We start from the raw sequence: 15,454 nt of genomic DNA, 5'->3' as shown, positions 1-15,454 counted from the left end.
GCCCGGAGTGTCTTCTGCGGCGGCTGGGGCGTGAGGAGGATCGTTCCCTCACGCGCTCCGCCTCCTCCTTAGCTAGCATGACTGCTTCGCAAAAGGAGGAGACTGCATCCCATCCCCTCTCGCTACGCACCATGGCCAAATCAATAAAACCTACGGCTAAAAATTAACCGAAACTTCGGATTCGAGAACCGGAGTAGGCGTCTGTGTGGCAAATGCTCCGACTCTCTGTCTGTAAACGCAGGTGTCCCTCAAGGCTGCGTGCTATCACCTACCTTGTTCCTCCTCCATATCAATGATATGTTGCAAATCAGCAGCATTCATTGTTATGCGGATGACAGTACAGGTGATGCCTATTATACCGGCCGCGCTAACATTTCTCGGGAAAACGTCATCGAGAACCGAAACAGACTTGTGTCTGAAATCGAGACTTCTTTGCGGAGAATCTCAGATTGGGGTGAACTTAATTTGTTTCAGTTTAACCCTACTAAGACACAGGTCGGCGTGTTTAGTCCGGTATTAGAATTGGGATACTTGGCATCAACATTTCGAGCGACGTCCATATCCGTGGATCAAGGCAGTATTTCACTCCAGCCCATCGCCTGCTTCTATATAAGGCGCAGGTACATTCCCATATGGAATACTAGTGTCATCTGTGGGTGGGGGCACCTCAGTACCAGGTTCATCCTCTGGACCGCGTTCAGCGGCGTGCGAATCGCATTGTTGAGTGGCAGGAAATTTAAAACCGATTGACACTTTGGCAATGCGTAGAGATGTAGCTTCGTTGTACATTATATCGCCTATACCACGGGGAGTGCTCTGATTCATGACTGTTCTCGCCGAAAAGTTCTCTTTTATGAATGTATGTAATGTGTAGTATACATTAAATTAAAATACCTAAATAAGGGGGCGGCAAAATTGTCTCCCACTAGGTGGACCGACGACATCGTCAGAGTGGCGGGGAGCCAGTGGATGCAGGTGGCGACTTGTCGTTCTACGTGGAGGACCAAGGGGGAGGCCTTTGTTCAGCAGTGGACGTCTCTCGGCTGATGATGATGAAAATTGTCTTCCGCCCCGGGCGGCCGACACTCACGCTACGCCACTGAGTCAATGGTGTTCGGTATCGTAAAATGATAACCAGTTTTTTCGTGGCTCGGATTGAAGAAATGAATGTGGAGGGCATGTGGTTTCAACAAGATGGCGCCACATGTCATACAGAGAAACAATTGATTTGCTGCATCAGTCATGTCCCGGTCGTATTATTTCACGCTTTGGAGATCAGAATTGGCTGCCTAGATCATGTAATTTATCACCATTAGACTTTTTTCTTTGGAGTTTCTTAAAGTCGATGGTTTATGCGAATAAGCCGACGACGATTCAAGCCTTAAAAAAGGAAATTGGAAGCTGTATTAATAAAATACCGCAGCATTTATGCAAAACGGTCATTGAAAGATCGCGTATTTGCCAGCAAAGCCGCGGCGGCCTTCTGCCCGATATATTGTTCCATAGATAACCTCATCGTTTCTACTTTACGATATAAAAAAGCTATCACGATTTTTATTTAAATATCTGCGTTTTATTTAATATTTAAATATTGCGTTCTTGTTGGGACACCCTTTTGTATAACACTTTAGAATCCTTACTAAATGCGCCAACTTTGGTGAAATTTGCCACTACTAGCGCCATACATAATTTATTCAGTACAGTCACTTAAAGTAAGGTGAGATAGCGGTCAAGCGTAAACCACCAACACCACGGTTCAAAATCGAGACAAATGAATTCAAGGAATTTTTCAACAAGCTAGGTCCAACTTTTGTCTGTGGAGGCGACTGGAACTCTAAGCACTGGGGATCGAGACTGATGAACCCTAGAGGCAGACAGTTGTATAACGCCACTATTGATCTCAATCTTCAATGCATTTCGCACGGAGAACCAACATATTGGCCAACAGACCAAAACAAAATACCATATCTGTTGACTTTTTCATTTTACTGAATTCAATCATGTCACTTATAGAATAGTTTCTGGAATTATTCTTCTGAGAGGTTTCACACTTACATCTGAAGATAACAAACTATGTAACAATATAATAAAATAAACTAGACCGTATAATATTGTACTCAGTCATACAATTCAAAACTATCTATACTATACTAATATTATAAAGCTGAAGAGTTTGTTTGTTTGATTGTTTGTTTGTTTGTTTGAACGCGCTAATCTCCGGTACTACTGGTCCGAATTGAATAATTCTTTTTATGTTGGATAGTGCATTTATAGAGGAAGGCTATAGGCTATAAAACATCACGCTATGACCAATAGGAGCCGAGCAGAGCGGGTGAAACCGCGCGGAAGTAGCTAGTAATGAATAAAATGCAAGGAAAGCATGCTGGTCATTAATCCATGTATAAAACTTTTAAACGTGACAAGTACTTTAAAGTACTAATACTAGTTTTATCCTATCCAATCATGTTTTGACAGTACTAAATTATTGCCATATCAAAAGTTTGGAAATTAACCCGTGGACAGCTTTCGTTGGTCAGACTCTAAATATAATAATAAAAACATCAAGATCGTTTAGGCAGCCTATAGCCAGATTTTTTTAATTTGCCCCCGCATTTTTTGGTTAGCTTTCGTTGGCCAGGCTTTTCCTACAATGCACCAACCTACAAGGTATATTGCTATAGCTATAATTAGAATAATGTCTGTAACGCTTGATAAAAAAAAGATTTACTCGGATGCAAAATTCAGATGTCATTTTAAATTGGTTGATTATTTGGTTGACATAAATTTTGACAAGTGACAACTCCTTTCCCTATGAATCTTTGGTCATTGGGAGTTTGGTTCCCCTATACTTATTATAATATGTACAGTATGTATATAATTTTGTACTCTTTGGTCGGTTGGAGTTTGATGCAGTGTTGCCACATCTACCAACTTTTAGGTAGATCTACCAACTTTGCCCTCAGTCTACCTGTCTACCAACATAAGCCTCATATTTACCTATTTAAAAAAAAACTCATGTGTCTTTTTATTTTCTTATTTTAATCATTTTTGACACATAAATGTATATATATTGTATTTATAAATAAAAGAATTACAAGTAAAACACAATTTCCACGCCATTTGTTCAAAACATTTTTTTCCTTACTTAATTTTCTTCATTTGGATAAGGCGGTATGGCTTTGTGACTTATATAAGCTCAACAGCGAATAAAAACACTTACATTTGACAGTTGACAATAACATTGACACTTCGGTACCTACCGCATAAACCGCATTTGAAGCATTTGAGCTGTTTGTTAGCATTACATCAAAATATTGAGTTGAATTTGGTGTAGTAATCATTCAAGACTTTTCATTAAAAACAAAAAATAAATAAAAAAAAATATTATGTTTGTTCTTTACATAATCACGGGACCACAGGGTCCCGGACCTTTGGAAGGCGTACGAGGGGCCGAAGCCAACTCGCAGAGGCCCGTTGAACAATTTTAATCTAAATGTAATGGGACATCAGCCGGCGATTATCCCTGTATGCACTATAGGAATACACCAAAGGACAATCCCCGGCTGATGCAGGACTATTGTGAGATATGGTAAAAAGAAATGATAGGGATATGGGTGTGGGTGGCTGTGGAATAGTTAACCGGTTAACTATGGTACTATGGCCCCTGCCCCTGACCAATATTGATACATACCGATAAACAGGCAGGATGTGACTAGCAAACTCAATTACTGGGCCCCCGAAAACGGCTGCTAGCATGTAGCGTCAAGAGGGCAACATACGTTGAGCTGCTTGAGGAAGGAGAGGCATCCCACGGCTATCAGAGCAATCCCGGAAGTACGGTCAAGACCCCTACCAGTATCTTACTGGGATACATCCTTCTCCCGAGTAAGAGTTGAAGGCAACTCCACTCTTGCGAATCTCCACTCAAACCAGCCGGTTAAGGCAAGAATGAGGTAGGAGAGGCCTCTCCGGTTAGTCACAGGTACTAACCGGAGTCGAAAAATAGGACCTCGCCCGGGTGTAAGGTCCGTGGGGTCGCCACTGCCCAACAGCTCGCCACAAGCTGTCTTGCGGTATTAATGAATTTTTAACTAAAAAATAGGTACTGCGGTTCTTTATAATACGAAAATGAATTTTTAACTAAGTCTTCATATTTAGAATGGGTCCCGACTGCTTCAATTTTTCTTGTATTCTTATTTTAGGGTTTTTTTTTAGTTTTTTAAAATACCTATTTTTATTTTATTTTCTTTTAGTTTTATTATTTTTATATTTTGATATATCTAGTGTCACTCTCACAGTAAATACGAATCAAACGACCCCATCAAAATGCTTCGAGTCGTTCAGGCTAGAGAGTCAGCAATATTCGAATTTGGCGTCAAAAATCCGCCATTTTGTTTTTTATTATCTATCTATACTTATTACTTATAATATTATAAAGCTGAAGAGTTTGTTTGTTTGTTTGAACGCGCTAATCTCAGGAACTACGTGTCCGATTTTAATAATTCTTTTTTTGTTGGATAGTGCATTTATCGAGGAAGGTTATAGGGTAAATCATCACGCTACGATCAATAGGAACCGAGCAGAGCGGGTGAAACCGCGCGGAAGTAGCTATTTTGATATATCCAGTGTCACTCTCACAGTAAATACGAATCTAACGACACCTCTCAAGCAAAAATCCATCAAGGCGTTCAGGCTGCAGAGCGTGCCAAACAATTATACATATATACATACATACATACATACGTACATACATACATACATACATACATACTCTCGAAAAAAAACATCTCTCCTTCTGGCGCAGTCGGGTAAAAATCCTAATAAATTAGATAGTATGGTAGATCTACCAACTTCTACCGATTTTCGTCACATATTCTACTAATTTTCTAAAATTAGGGTTGACAACACTGTGGGCCACTTGCTTTACTATCAACTAAGTTGAAGTTAGTTGAGCCAGCAGTTTGGGCCTTGCGCTGCGCGTGAAGTGTTGGAGGTTGACACAGCAGTGCGACCGTATTTTAATTAAAATTCAACAAGAAAGTAAAAAAATACGATTAAACATGAGCGCGTAAGTCATTTTATGATCATAATTCTCGTTTTCTTTAGCATTACCACCGACTATCTCTGCGATTTGTCTAGATTTGGTGTCTATTCCCTTTATTTGTGACGCTTCTGCCATTATGTATTTTGTTTGCAATTTCAATGTTTTCAATTAGATGGAATGGAACTTATGTTGGGTAATTAAGATAATTTTAATTGACCTCAAACGTTTTTAGCCGAATGGTATTTATTTTTCGAGTTTCTACAGAACCAACAATAAGTATACCGGCGTTTGATTTTGTTTTGTTGTGATCAATTACGCATGCGTTTGTTTATGTATTGTATTTTGAATTTCTATGATTACGGCTAGCGAATTGTGAGTGAATTGTTAATGTGTTATCGCGATTAGTACTGGTGCGGTACATAATATTAACTGATTTGGTTCAAATGTTTTTTATTATGACTGCCATTTTTCATGTGAAATGTTGGTAAAATAGTAAAAGTACCAAAGGGTTGAAGGAAGATTTTTCTAATGTGTTAAGTTAGTTATCACTTCATATTAAATCTGTTGGGCTGTCCAAGGTACAGAAATCGTTCATGGAGTTAGGTGTTAAATGGTTATGACAAAATACCAATAAATTAATATACTAGATCTTAATGAAAGGAAATTTATAAAACTTATATTAAACGTAGATTATGTAAACAAGCATACTACAAACTAACAGATTATCTGGAAGATAAGAATGCTTGGCAGCATGTTTGTCCAGCTCCACTGGATAATACTAAAATATAGTCAGAAGTTTGCTCAAATTCCGATCTAGCCTTCAATGCTCAATTCTTCTGGCAAATTAAATTTTTATGACATTATTTTTTTGTATAGAAGCACTCTTTGATATTGTCAGTATTTGTGTGGACCATGTTAGATGAAAGGGTCCCTCAGTATAGTAAGTTCTACCATCTGTGTTGCGCATTGCAATGTCTCTGCATTGTTCCCACATAATAATATAATATGTACAAATTACTGATTGGAAAAATGTATCAGAGAAATTGTAAACATATTTTTAAAAGAGTAACAAATGGAGATTCTTGCTCGTTCTTCTACATTTGAGGCTACACTTTGGAACAAGCACCTATCTTCACTGACAGACTGACAGACTATTGTTTATTTCTTTGGTGACATTTTATATGGTTTAATTGGAATAAAATCATAAAAAACTTTAGATCTATACATATGTAGGTATATTATAAACTACAGTAGAACTCCAATTATCCGAACTCCGACTATCCGAATCGCCGATTATCCGAATCACAAAAATTGTCAAAAAAGTCTAAGTGCGCTATTATTCTCACCCCGCAAAGCCAGTGTTTGCGCGTCAAGTCTTGACTTGACTTGTCTTAACTTGCCGTTGTGCCTACACTGACTTCCCCCCGCAATTTAATTCAATAAAAAAATAGTGCAATATCAAAACGTAGCTTTTATTCTCTTCAATGGCAAAAAATTCCGATTATATTTGATTATCCGAATGGGTCCCGGTCCCCATTAATTCGGATAATTGGAGTTCTACTGTAAAAGAATTATATAAAACAAATTAGAAAAAATGTTACAATAAACAACACAAGCAAAATTAGACCATTGTTACTTGTAATATTGCTAAATTATTATACTTACTAAATTAAATTATTACTGTTTATAGCTGTGTAAATAAAATGTAATAATAAAAGGCCTACTACAATGTAAATATCAAAATATAATATCTCATCAACTACCAATAATTTTGCGAAGGCTCTGTGAATTAGTTTTGAGGTATTCCACATTAGGCACCTGTTTAAATGGCACCCAAGCTAATGGCACCGATGATGTACCACATTGGGCACCCATAGGTATTTTTCGTGGGTGCCATTTGTGGAATAACTTTTAATTTTATATTTACTTTATTCCACATATGGCACCTGTGCATAAGTAGATACTAGTGTTGAGAAGTTTACGTTTATCAGCACGTTAAATAATATCGAATATGATCCATAGAGTGTTTAATATATCATTCATCAAGTGAAACCTATAGCATTTGTATGTTTTGAAGTACTAGGGTATCATAAGCTAGTTGGAGTTAGACATCATGTACAGCATAAAGCAGTTTAATAGACTATGGCGCTGGCTCCATGAGCATGATTATCGCTCGTTCGTGGAGATTTTCCGACGATATAAGGGTGGGCTCGTCGCGATTCTCTCGCTTGTGGAGCCAGCGCCTACGGCTTTTTTTTTTGAGGGGAAAAATTATCCAATTACTTCTCCCGCCTTGGGCGAGGCGAGACGGAGTGTTAGACCTCTTACTGACTAAAAACCACCCCGTTCCTTCTCCTGCTTTTCGAGCCGGAGCCCCGGTAAACCCGGTAGTCCGCAGCTCCGGATCAGGTATCAGCCCAGCTGGGCCCCATCTGTTCTGCACGGGTCTGGTTCTGTTCGGGCGGTAAGCTACCCTTGCTCGCCGTCCGCAGGCCCGCACTTACGGTGGCCGGAGATCGTCTCGCGATCCCCTACGCCCGGAGTGTCTCTCGCGACGGCTGGGGCGTGAGGAGGTTTGTTCTCTCACGCGCCCCGCTTCCTCCTTAGCTAGCATGACTGCTTCGCAGAAGGAGGAGACTGCATCCCAGTCCCTCTCGCTCCGCACCATGGCCTGAACCAGTGCCGGGCGCGAGAGGTCGCCGTCGCCGACCACATCCCTGAGGACTTGGCGGCGCCCAGCCTACGCAGGGCACACCGCCACCGTATGTTCTACCGTGTCCTCTGGGCGGTCCTCACAGTGATGACATCCAGGCGTTTCCTCCCGCCCAATAAGGAACAGGAACCTACCGAAACTAGCGCCTATGGCTAAGGGGTTAATTCCATGCTTTGAAGAGCAAGGGGACTGACAGGATTGTAATAACTTTTACCAAGTTTACCATACTCTGATATTTTATTGTACATGTAACTCTATATTATACAAATACAGTTCTACAGTTATGAATTGCAAGTTATACTTACTTTGAGTAATGTAGTAAGCTAAGCAGAGAATTGTACCTAATTTAAGTCTGCTATATTTCAGGTCACGTTCGCGTCGTGTACAAGCTCAAAGAAAGTTTGCTCAGGGTGCGTATGTACCTCCAATGGCACCAGCGGCGGCAGCCGCGGATAACAGACGCGACGCTGTCCAAGACGCGCGCAATGTGACCATCAATAACATGACTGCATCGAACTTACTTGACGTCGTCTCACTTCAAGGTCAGTATTCAAAACAAGTACTAGTAGAAACTATAATGGCATCCCAAGCAACACATGTCAGATAATTATTATAAATTTAACACCAATTTTAAATGTACCTTCACATCGTACATCCCAGATTTCTAACTTCAAAATTAGTTGCCATACAATCTTTGATTGAACTCCTATACCTAATATTTAGAAGGTATCTCTTGAGGGTGTTTAGTATCACACATCGATTCTCGACTGCTCGGCTTATTTTCAATAATTTTAATGACAATCATTGACACCAGAGACATGGCCCCTCCGCACCTACACCATTTTAAATTACACTCTAGGGATGGGGTAGACAAGACTACATGCAGTCGGTTTTGCAGCGATTCGGTTCTGTCACTTCACTAGCATTATCATTTCACTGAATCAATTTAGGGATTTGTCAAATCACCAGATTTTGTTTAGGGAAATGATAAAGTCATGTTGTTATTTTGACATCCTCCATGGTTTGATCAAATCCCTTAGAGATTTGACCAAACATATGACACTTCAAACACTATATATATTATGTCGCAGGGATATAATAACCCTGGTTTTATCATATCCCTGCGACATATATAGTGTTTGAATGAACGACAAAGTTGTACTTACATGCTTTTTTTGAAAATGTATTATACCTTAAAAACTAATAATGATATTCTCGTTCAAACCAATTTTCGGTGTAGTATCAGCTCGCCCCCTGGATCTTGCCCCTTCCGATTAAAATGTTCCACTCGCCCCGTTTTTATTAATTTGGAGTTGTGGTTCGCCCCTTACGAAAACCCTTACGGGGCGAGTGAAAAATTTAACAATTAAATAATTATTTTGATGCATCGACTCGCCCCTTGCGGCATTCCCTTTGAAATTTAACTAAAAAAGGTAAATTCAGAAAAATGTACAGTAAACAAAACTGGTAAGTAATTTAACCACTTGTGATAGTTTTATTACCTGGCTTACCTACTGTAACAAAAGGGTCCTTTTATGGGTGTAGTATCAGCTCGCCCCCTGGATCTTGCCCCTTCCGATTAAAATGTTCCACTCGCCCCGTTTTTATTACACATGCAGTTTTATTTCAATTTTCACTATTAAATCCCAAGGCATTATTGAAGTTTTAAGAAAAAATATTCATTTAAATATTTTATAAACTTAGAGTGCTGACAGTACTTTTAACTAACCAACAATCGGGGGCGAGTTGGAGTATCTAATAATTTAAGGGGCGAGTTGATGCACTTAGGCAATCAGGGGCGAGATCCAAGGGGCGAGCTGAGCCTACACCCAATTTTCTTTGAAAGTTTCCATTGAAATCTACGGCATATATTTTTCTCACTCTCTTATTTTAAAAGTGAAAGGGGGATTTTCTGATAATATTTAAGTTGAACAGAAACATCTGTATTACAGGTCTTCATACTCACTTGCAACCTGTAGTCATTGTTGAGAGACTCCGTGAAACAAACCAGTGCAGAGACGAAATAGAAATGGTCACTAAACCTCGTGAACTTGTTATGGACGAGACAGATGGTCCCCTTTCTGTGGGCAATGAATATAATAAAGCAGATACGCAACTGCGATTAAGGGGAAGTTCTATAAGCAATAAGTCGTCTAGTCTTGATGATGTAAATTTCTGTAATGAAGGAGATAAAAACTACACAAATGGCCATTTAATTGAAGAAAGTGATGGATCTTGTCCTCTTGTAGACGACCAAACCTTAAAGAACTTGATTCAATCTAAAAGTAGAAACCAGGTACCTGAGACTAATGAACAACATAAGTCAACTAAAGATGTTAATGTCACAGAGCTTTACGCTGTGGGCAAAGAGTCTAGTGGGAAGAGCAAACTACTTATTAAGGCATCCAGTACTAAATGCAAATCAAACACTAAAGGAAAAACCTGTACTAAAGATAAAACCAGTAATAAAGGTAAAGGATCCCGTGCTAAGGGTAATGGCGTTAGTGAAGTATTCAGTAATAAGGGAAAACAGCCCAGAATTAATGACGATAAGTCATTGGCCTCTGTCCTGCGGGCCTTGCAAAAGAAGAAAGATAAAAGCGCACAAAATAAACATGTAATGTCTTTGCGCCAACGGCGTTTAAATAACGGTAAGGTTTGTGCAACTACCGCCAAAAAGTTACGAACATTGAAAGGTAAAAACATAACGACGAATAAAAAGAAAACGGATTCTTCTCAACGAAATTCTCCAACATCGGAATTCTCGATCGATGATAATCGCCCACTCACATACTACATCCAGAATAAGAAAACCAATAAGAAATCATCAAATAAACGAGGCCATACTAGTGACCCTTCCACTCCAGGTACGAAAAAATGTTGATTTATTCAATTTAACAATTTGTTAATCAGCATTACCTCTATGAAAACTTTACAACACACACACACAAAAATACAATTTCCCTATTTTTGTTTTCGTTCCTATTAAACAATATTGTACTATGTAGTAGTACTGAACATACACCATCAGGTTTCAATATTTGCTTGTATTTTTTACAGTTTATTTGTCTTTGTTTATGTTTTAGATATGTTATTTGCTGCACCGAGTCATCCAAAGAGGATTATAATAGACACCGATGTGCCATCACCCCTGCCAGACCTGATACCGAATCAGTTACCAAGCCATCCGGCAGAACCTGTCGCTGGACCTAGTGGACTACAAAAGACAATATTAGAGCCTGTGGCCGGACCTAGTGGATTACAAAGGGTAACCACGAATCCAGTGGCGGGACCAAGTGGACCACAAAGGGTAACATCGGCATCAGTGCAGGGACCTAGTGGGCTACAAAGGGTAACCACGAATGCAGTATCGGGACCTAGTGGATCAGAAAGATTAACATCAGTATCAGTGGCGGGACCAAGTGGACCACAAAGGGTAACATCGGCACCATTGCCTGAACCTAGTGGACAACAAACGGTAATATCGACATCAGTGGCGGGACCTAGTGGACTACAAAGGGTAACATCGGCACCAGTGGCTGGACCTAGTGGACTACAAAGGGTAACATCGGCACCAGTGGCTGGACCTAGTGGACTACAAAGGGTAACATCGGCACCAGTGGCTGGACCTAGTGGACTACAAAGGGTAACATCGGCACGAATGGCCAGACCTAGTGGGTTACAAAGGGTAACATCGGCACGAATGGTCGGACCTAGTGGACAACAAAAAAGAGTGTTACGGAATTCTGGAGTCTCTAGGCAAGTATTACAATCTGGAGCAGAAATTTGCCTCGCGGCAAAATGGAGAACTGTACAACAAGTCATTAATGCACCTAAAGTTGAAATGGACACTCGCTGTAGATTATGCGTTGCTTGTTCAAGAATAGATAAACTAAAACAATTATCAAAACTACTTTATCAATTTGATTTAACTGGAACCAATCAATCATCCGCAAGATCTGAACCTGAAAATCATGAAGGGTACGATTGTGATGAACCCAAGTTGCCAGACACAGATACGGGCCATATATATCTCGACCTGCTTCCGAAACATCCGCGTCTCATGATGAAGCTCCGCATACACGAGGTCCACGGAAAACAACTTCTATCGGCGTGCCTGATACCAAAGAATGACGCCCGTAAAAATAATGAGGATTTCTTGCTTGAAGAGAAGGAACATCTATTAGATCAACTAATTAATACTCTATCTATCAGTTTACCGAGTGAAATGTTAAAATATGAACCTTTGAATGTAAATACATTTGAAAGACTTCAAGGTATAATATCTAATCTTGACCATCAACACAACCCTGAACGTGCACATCCTGTTGAGCGACCCCGCGCTAACGTTGAGGCATCCTGTGCTGCTAATGTCGAGGTCCCCCAAGCTAACGCTGAAGCATGCCGCACTAACGTTGAGCCATCCCAACCCCAAGCTAACGTTGAAATGCCCCGAGCTAGCGTTGCGGCAACCCAAGCCACTGTTCAGAGTCGGATTGTTGAGCGCCACACGCTAAACAACGTTTACGAAGAGGGCGACGACGCCGACATCGAAGCCAATTCCGAAAATGAAGTGGAGGATGACAACTACGACCGCAGAGAAAGGGATGAACGGATTAGTGACGATGACTTAAACGAATCTAGCGCAGATACTACTCAGACGCATGCTGTAGGCGGCGTATTGCACGAAGGTCCAGTATTTAGACCCACAAAGGAAGAATTCCAAGTGAGTATTGTATTATGTATATAATCCGACCTGTTCCTAGATAACTTGTTAGTTAAACTTGTTAGTCTACATTATTGATTTATTTGCCACACGAATTATATCGGAAGGTTGTGAAATGGACCCTCTAATCGTAAGATTAGTTATATCTATTTTTATTAAAATAATTAAGGTGAGACATACTAAATTAATTTATGATTGTAGTATAATGTTATATAGCCTAAAAATTGGTAAAATAAACCAAAAAATTGCTATCTCTTTGTATCACGCAGGGACCAGATAGGTACTTAATTATTCCATATCTTTACGGATACCCTTGTCTATGTACTTAGCGTCCTTTAAAATTGGTGTGGATCGCACGATTCGCATGCTAGCGTTTCTATTTAGAAAATAATAATAAGCAGCGCGCTAACGAATAAGACCCTATGCGGTCGACGGGATTTTCTTTTTTTTTTCTATGAAAAAAACAGACGTATTACCTGAAGGTAGGCAATCGCCGCTGCTCATGGACACTTGAAACACCAGAGGCGTTACAAGTGCGTTGCCGGCTTTTTGGGGGTTAGGAATTTAAGGGTTGTAGTTCGGGAATCGGGGATTGGGAAGATTGGGAAGGGGGGAATTGGGCCTCCGGTAACCTCACTCACACAACGAAACAACGCAAGCGTTGTTTCACGTCGGTTTTCTGTGAGGTCATGGTATCACTCCGGTCGAGCCGGCCCATTCGTGCCGAAGCATGGCTCTCCCACAATTAAACTTTTCTTTACAATTAATGTCCGAAATTGTACTCGCTCTAGGTTTTGGCTTAGTTTGTCTACTATTCTTAGTTTTTTATGAAGAACTTTCTTCTTAAAACTATTTATAAGAAAAAAGAATATTTTCCGAAAAATAAATATCCGGGACCTTTTTTTCTTTGTTCGGAGAAATATCAGGAGTAAGGGGTTTGTTTTTATTTAAGAACAGTGAGTGCACTTGCACTGACACCGATCAGCTGACTTCTTGTTAGTTATGTATTGATTTAATTTCCAAATGTTTGCTTTCTAGAATTTTATGTATTGGACAAATTCATAACTTCATTCCATGAAAACATGAGTTTAAAAACCCTTCCCGTATCGTTTGTTACGTTATCTAGAAATCATGCACAAGATATGTATACCCCCTTTTTGTTACACCGTATATATAGCATTCTTTGGTAAATGCACTATCCAATATAAAACGAATTATTTAATTCGGGCCAGTAGTTCCTGATATTAGCGTGTACAAAATAAACAAAGTTTTTATATTACTACCGATATAGATACTACTCCATCATACAACTGCACATTTATTTTTCATTTCAGAATCCTTTAGAGTATTTTATGAAGATATGGGACGAAGCGAGTGAATTTGGTATTTGTAAAATAATTCCACCTCCAGGATGGAGACCGAAGAGTCAGAGTTGTGATGGAATAAGGTTTGATGTCGCGAAACAGTACGTCTCTCGTATGTACAACAGATGGGGTACAGCAATGCGAGAATTGGCTTGTATAAAGTTTTGTGCATCGCGCTCTAATGGCTTTCCTTGTAGCACTCCAATGGTAAGCATTGCTGCTATAATTAAAAACTTTTGAAAGCAAGTCCTCCGGTGCATAATGGTTAGAGACCATTATGCACCAAACACATAAGCTCGAACAAAATTATTTTAATATGTAACATGTTGAAACTAAAATCGAGGTATTCCACATTGGGCACCCGTTTAAATGGCACCCAAGCTAATGGCACCGATGATGTTGTTTTCGTGGGTGCCATTTGTGGAATATTTTTAAATTTTATATTTTATTCCACATATGGCTGGCACCTGTACATAAAGTAGATACTTAGGCCTGTTGGGTGTTAGGAATTTAAGGGTTATTGGGGAATCGGAGATTGGGAAAGGGGGGGTATTTGGGGCACCGGTAACCTCACTCACACAACGCAAGCGTTGTTTCACGCCGGTTTTCTGTGAGGCCGTAGTATCACTCCGGTTGAGCCGGCCCATTCGTGCCGAAGCATGGCCCTCCCACACTTAAATTCTTCCGTATCATTGCATTTGGACTGTGAATACCCGAACTATCGCTTTCTATGGTGTCTACATTCTTTATTATCAAAATATGTGTCCAATTCGTCAACAAAATCCTCTCCCAACCAACTAGAACTAATTTGTGCTTGCACTCGATCATCCATTTGGTATGTGTGGCGTAGTTAGAAATGAAATAATAAGAATAAAGTTATTACTAAAGATTGTTTAAATAATAATCTATGAATATAAATAAAAAAAAAACGAATATGAAAGAAAACATAACTTTACTTTTTAACACCACAAAAATTTTAACTTTCACGGGTGGGGCGTGGTGAGCAAATTGCCGCAAGACGATATACGGCCTACATTACCGCTTCCCTGTGCAGTCGCAAAACAACTAACCACCTCGATATTTGCGTTTGTGGACAGGCAATGACTAGTTAGGAGGGTACTGAGGCGCTTGAAACGGTATACCTAGGGTAAGACTAAAAATTATGGGATTAAATTTTTGTGTGAGCAAATTGCTCATAGGGCCTTCTCACGGGTTAAACGTGTGCACAATGTGGAATACCTCCTAAAATCATTTCATTAAAATCCAACAAAGGCACTCCTAAGCTAGTTTGTTTTTTTAATCGTAGGAGTAATATCACGTCGTATTTTACAGATTGGAGGCATGGAAGTTAATTTGCCTAAGTTGTACCATAGCGTGCAACGACACGGTGGACTACTTAATAAGAAACGTTGGGGGAAAATTGGGCGCGACATGAACTTGTCTACGAATATCAACTTAATGAATAGGCTGGACCATCTCTACTCGAAGTACCTCCTACCCTATGATTCTCTATCGCCAAGTAAGTTGTTCACTGTTCAGTAAAGTTATAACCAGTTATAATTTTTACCAAAATATGTATCTGATATTTGTCTTTAAATATCAAGTTT

At 39.8% G+C, this 15,454-nt stretch overlaps 1 protein-coding gene and 1 long non-coding RNA gene across 3 annotated transcripts in view; one reads left to right on the top strand and one right to left on the bottom strand.

The window, feature by feature from the left end:
• The window catches only part of LOC126912444 (uncharacterized), a 113,460-nt gene extending 99,649 nt beyond the window's left edge, over positions 1-13,811 (bottom strand). Inside the window, exon 1 of the long non-coding RNA XR_007707164.1 lies at positions 13,116-13,811. This is a non-coding gene — a long non-coding RNA (uncharacterized LOC126912444). The remainder of the gene's footprint in view (positions 1-13,115) is intronic.
• On the top strand, positions 4,917-14,347 carry LOC126912433 (uncharacterized). 2 transcript variants are annotated; one of them, XM_050704531.1, is made up of 5 exons: positions 4,917-5,068; positions 8,124-8,299; positions 9,737-10,624; positions 10,844-12,483; positions 13,818-14,347. In XM_050704531.1, the coding sequence occupies exons 1-5, from the start codon at positions 5,061-5,063 to the stop codon at positions 14,085-14,087; spliced, it is 2,982 nt and encodes a 993-aa protein (XP_050560488.1). In that variant the 5' UTR covers positions 4,917-5,060; the 3' UTR covers positions 14,088-14,347. The 2 variants fall into 2 exon arrangements, with proteins under 2 accessions (XP_050560488.1, XP_050560487.1); XM_050704530.1 differs by having other exon boundaries at positions 9,710-10,624; positions 13,818-14,345.
• The last annotated feature ends 1,107 nt before the right edge of the window (positions 14,348-15,454 follow it).

Source organism: Spodoptera frugiperda, chromosome 25, assembly GCF_023101765.2.
Source record: "Spodoptera frugiperda isolate SF20-4 chromosome 25, AGI-APGP_CSIRO_Sfru_2.0, whole genome shotgun sequence".
NCBI classification, from domain to species: domain Eukaryota; kingdom Metazoa; phylum Arthropoda; class Insecta; order Lepidoptera; family Noctuidae; genus Spodoptera; species Spodoptera frugiperda.
This window is presented reverse-complemented; position numbering and strand designations above follow the sequence as displayed.

What these genes read in the sequence shown, in the direction of transcription:
- LOC126912433 (XM_050704530.1), top strand. An exon ending in TGACGTCGTCTCACTTCAAG is followed by an intron (nt 8,300 to 9,709) that starts GTCAGTATTCAA and finishes TCTGTATTACAG; the next exon opens with GTCTTCATACTCACTTGCAA. An exon ending in TAGTGACCCTTCCACTCCAG is followed by an intron (nt 10,625 to 10,843) that starts GTACGAAAAAAT and finishes TTTATGTTTTAG; the next exon opens with ATATGTTATTTGCTGCACCG.